Raw genomic sequence first — 4,789 nt, forward strand, 5'->3', positions numbered from 1 at the left:
TAGACAGAGCTGGTAGCCCTGTACCAATATTATACACAGTCATGACGGCTCCCTTTTGCTTCCCTCAAGGACAGTTCTAAATCATGACCTCACTCTGTAGACCCTCTACCCTTAATCACTCTTAACTGAAAAACAATAGAAGTCCACAGATGAGAACTTCCCCAGTCCCCTTCTTCCTGCTTAAAATCTTACCTGTGGTAGCAGTTGTCCTGCCCTCTTTTGCTCACATCCAGGAGGAGATGCTTTCTCTCCAAGGCTACATTCTCTTTCCCTGGGCATTACTTTTCATTTCTTCCACAAGTTCTTAAACTTCATCAGTTATCTGTCTCCTCTTGCTTCTTTCACAGATAAATTCACTGCCTTTATCCTAAAAGTAAACTAAACCAAATCAACAATTTCAAAACATTTCTGTGTACCTTACCCTTTTAAAGGTTTCTGCTTCTCTCTTCTCCTTAACAGTCCAAACACAGCTTCTCCATCAAGCCCTTACTGAAAGTGCTGTTGCCCAGTGGAAGTCAGCTTTGTCCTAATGACAAGGTCCAGGCACCTCATTCTTTTAAACCCATGTACCAGCAGCCATGGCCTTGATTTCTTGGATGGGCAGTCTGGCTCTCCTTGTCTGCTCTCCTCCATCCCAATGTTAAATTTTACTGTTCCTCGGGGGTCATCATTTCTCTCACATCATATAATCTTTCTTTGTTGTGTCATCTACTTTTGTGTCCAAATAACAGGAAAAGGGACCCAGTTTCGAAGTATTTTAAAGTATATTTAAGTATTTTATTTTAGCAAAATGTTTCTACTCATGGAATGTACAAGTGCAAAATATCCCAAGAACTCATTTAAAACATTATTCCTTTAAAAATAAATTTACCTCAATTTGTAAATTGTTATGTGTGAAGGTCTTTACAAACAAGTAGCTGTTTTGGGGAGGGAGGAGGAGGGAAACAAGTCTTTTTTTAAAAAAGTTTTTACTTATTTGGTGTGGGAGCAAGTAAACTGTTAATCGTTTAAATTTAGGTATGGAGCATATCATTCGAACTTACAGAAAATTTTGGCATTTTCCAATTCAGTTCTGTTTTGGACAAAGTGGTTTTTATCAATAACAGATTTGAATAAGTGCAATACTATGGGACTGTTGAAGTATCTGTAAAGGGATAAGGTTAGGTCCTGAGTACCACCAGGACTACTATGCTCTGCTGTTTGTCTTAGAAAAAGCATTTGAGATGAAAGGAGTTTTTAGGAACTTTATTTTCTAAAAATTCATCCTACCTATATGTTTTTTTCGTACATCTTGACTTCGTTAAAAATGAATAGAAACAAAGACAAAGGCTTATCTGGATGCAGGTTTAGAGTCAGCCCAATTCAGCTTTTAAAGCGCGAAGGTCCACCAGCAGGCTTTCGGCACTTGGCCGCTGCGAAGCCCTGGCCCCCCAGCAGCGCTGGATGACGTTCTCCAGCCTCTTCCCGGGGATGGAGGCGGTGAAGACGGCCGCCGAGAGGGCCGGGCGAAGGTCGTAGGCCACCACGGCGTAGAGCACGTGCTGTCGCTCCCCCGAGTAGGGCGCCTCTCGGGTGGTCATCTGCCAGAGCGTGATGGCGAAGGAATAGATGTCCGCTCGGGGCGTGACGGGCTCTCCTTTCAGGAGCTCCGGCGCTCGGTGGGTGTAGGTGCCGCCCAGGTGGTGAGGGGCCCGCAAGCACAGCACATCTTCCAGCCTCACGGAGCAGCCGAAGTCACCGATTTTGCAGACGTCCTGCTCGCTGATCAGAATGTTGGCCGGCTTGAGGTCCAAGTGCACGATGCTCTGTGAGTGAAGGAAGAGCAGGCCGCTGGCCACATCCAGGGAGTACTTGAGACACTTTTCCAGCCCCAGCTGCTCCCCGGCGCCGCAGGCAGGCCCCTGGTCCTCGGGGCAGCCGGTGGCGCCGTAGATGACCTGGTGCAGAGTGACGTCGCCCCCGAACTCCATGATGATGGTCCCCAGGCTGTCGAAGCCCGCGGGCGCGCGCGTGCTGGCCGCCACCACGCGCACTATGTTGGCGTGGCGGAGCCGAGCGATGTTGAGCTCGGCCCAGAAGCTGCGCCGGGAGGCCAGGCGGTTCTTGGTGCGCTTGTTCACCTGCTTGATGGCCACGGGCACGCCGTGGTAGGTGGCCTTGTACACGGAGCCGAAGCCGCCGGCTCCCAGCCTGCGCAGCAGGCGCACCTGCTCCCAGTCGATGGAGCACCAGGCCAGCCGGCGCGGGAGGCGGGGGCCCCGGGGCGGGGTGCCCCCCGCCAAGAGCCTGCCTGCCGGCCCCGGGAGCTCGCAGGGGCTGCTGCAGGGCCGCGAGTCCCCCGACGGGGACAGGTCGCCCGGCAGGTGAGGGCGCCGCGGGAGAGGCGAGGGCATCCCTCCGGCTGCGTGGACCCCGCCGGGGCGCCGGTGAGCGGGCAGGGCAGAGGAGACCCCGCGGGCCTGCAGGCGTCGCTGGCTGCCGCCGCCTCTGCTCCACCCCAGCGTTTGTCTCCTCTGCCGCCTCTGTCTTCCCCAAATGAGCCCCATCTGTGCTGGTACTCAGCGAGGGATTTTATCAGATGGGGAGACAGCCTGAACAAAGCACGACAATCCCATTCAGATGAAAGCATTTCCCTTCAACGCTTAAAGTGCATTCGTATAAAAAGAAGCCCTGGAGAAGGGTGCACCGGATAAACCGCCCCGAGCGGCCCCAGGCCTCACCCCTCCTTTACACAATTTCTTTAATTATTATAAAGCAGGCTTCTTCCCCCCAAGTCTCATCCGCTGAGCGTCATCAGTCCTCAGACTAAAGAGACCACAACAGTGCAATGAAATGTTTTCACACTTTGCAGGCTATAATGATTGTCAGTTTATTCTCCAGCTGCATTAAATTACTTCCAGCAGTTATCGGCAGGAAGAACTGAAACACGAACAGCTGACATTTGTTGAACCGATTACAGGGAAAATGAGGTGCAACGTTCATATAGGGATAAAAAATGGTAATCTGAAAGTAATCGATCCAAACAGAATCACTGATACAGGTCAAAACACAAGCCCCCTAAATTCATCGGAGAAAGGAAAATGCAGCTTACGTAGCAAATTAGCAAGATTTTTTTTTTCACATCTTTATTGGAGTATAAATCCTTTACAACGTTGTGTTAGTTTCCGCCATACAACAAAGTGAATCAGCTATATTCTTAGCAACCTATCAACTCCCTAGCAGTCCTTCAGGTCCACCCAGCCAGCTCACTTGCAGAAGAGATTCTAGGCTTCTCAACAAATGACTTACAGAAGTTTTGAAGCAGTTTTGAAGGTAGAGGAGGAAAAAGCACAAAAATGATTCAGAGCCGTGACCAGAGCTTCAAATAATAACAAATATGAGAGAATCCCAGGAGAGGAAAAATCCGAAGAAATAAAAGCGGCACAGAATCATATAATGTGCCTCCCTATAATGTGGAAAAACAGATGTTGAAATTAAATCCAGGGTCGTGCTGTCCAGCTGTAAGTTCTTCCGTTCTAATTTTTTTTTTTTTTTTTTTTTTTGCGGTACGCGGACCTCTCACTGTTGTGGCCTCTCCCGTTACGGGGCACAGACTCCGGATGCGCAGGCTCAGCGGCCATGGCTCACGGGCCCAGCCGCTCTGCGGCATGCGGGATCCTCCTGTACCGGGGCACGAACCCTTGTCCCCTGCATTGGCAGGCGGACTCTCAACCACTGCGCCACCAGGGAAGCCCTGTTCTAATTTTTATAATAAAAAAAAAATTTTCATTCCATACCTTTGGAACAAAGACTGACAATGTTACGCTGTTCGAGAAAAAACAAAGGAAAATGAAAGGATCTGCCTTTTGAAAAATCAAATGGTAAAGTTCTGTCCTGACTTACTGCACTTAGAGCATGTAGGTGATGTGTAACCACATTTTTCTAATGATAGGTCTATGCTTCTGAAGTATATTTGTTTCAAGATGTTAATAAACACAATCCATTTACATAAGCCATTGAAAGTCCTTTGAGCCCTAGGATAAGATTTCTGTTCTATCAATATATTACCCCTCTGACTTAGCATGTGTTATCACGTATAATATTCAACCTGTTTGAGCCTCAACCTTTTTACTTAAGAAATTAGGATAATTATTAAAGTAAACTTTTTTATTTTGGAACAAAGTTTGGGGAGCCCTGTCTGGAGTAATAACAAAAATCTAAAAAATGTAAACTATGAAATATTTTAGTAGAAATGCAGTTGTGTCAAACCTGACATATGAAAGGATGGCAGTGAATAGAGAAAAATAAGAAAGGAACAAAATTATATTCTATAAGTCTATATTGCAAACTGTATTTAGTAGCCATCGTATAGTTGGGATTATAATCTAGGGCTCTGAAACTGTTATATTGTATCGGGAATGCTGTGAATATTAGCCAGATAAGAGCAGTGGAGTGCCTTAACCTTCGTGGTATTACACACAATGCAAAATGATGTGACTTATTATAATATAATCTTTATTTTTAAGATAATAGCATAAACAATTCATTCTTCACAGTTTGACTTTATTATTTACATAAAATGTAAGGTATTAATGAAAATAATGGTGCTCTGTCCATTCACAAATCCCAAGTTCATTAGATCCATCATCTGCCAATATGCCCAAGAGTATTTAATTGAATATCCAATCTCTGGGGCCAAATGGCCTGGGTTTCTTACTGTCCCCCGGTTTCCTTGTCTGCAAAATGAGGAAAATATGCCTACCTCAGGATTGTTGTCAAGATTAACAGAGTTCCAAATACTATCAGGGCC

At 46.5% G+C, this 4,789-nt stretch overlaps 1 protein-coding gene across 1 annotated transcript; it reads right to left on the reverse strand.

Moving 5' to 3' along the window:
• Window positions 1-1,352: 1,352 nt before the first annotated feature.
• On the reverse strand, window positions 1,353-2,393 carry MOS (MOS proto-oncogene, serine/threonine kinase). The gene has a single exon (XM_024742683.1). It carries the CDS (start codon window positions 2,391-2,393, stop codon window positions 1,353-1,355), a length of 1,041 nt encoding a protein of 346 aa, XP_024598451.1.
• Between the last annotated feature and the right edge of the window lie 2,396 nt (window positions 2,394-4,789).

Source organism: Neophocaena asiaeorientalis, unplaced genomic scaffold (genome assembly GCF_003031525.2).
Source record: "Neophocaena asiaeorientalis asiaeorientalis breed wild unplaced genomic scaffold, Neophocaena_asiaeorientalis_V1.1 scaffold226, whole genome shotgun sequence".
Lineage (NCBI taxonomy): Eukaryota > Metazoa > Chordata > Mammalia > Artiodactyla > Phocoenidae > Neophocaena > Neophocaena asiaeorientalis.

What these genes read in the sequence shown, in the direction of transcription:
- MOS (XM_024742683.1), bottom strand. Translation starts at nt 2,393, where the DNA reads ATGCCCTCGCCTCTCCCGCGGCGCCCTCACCTGCCGGGCGACCTGTCC.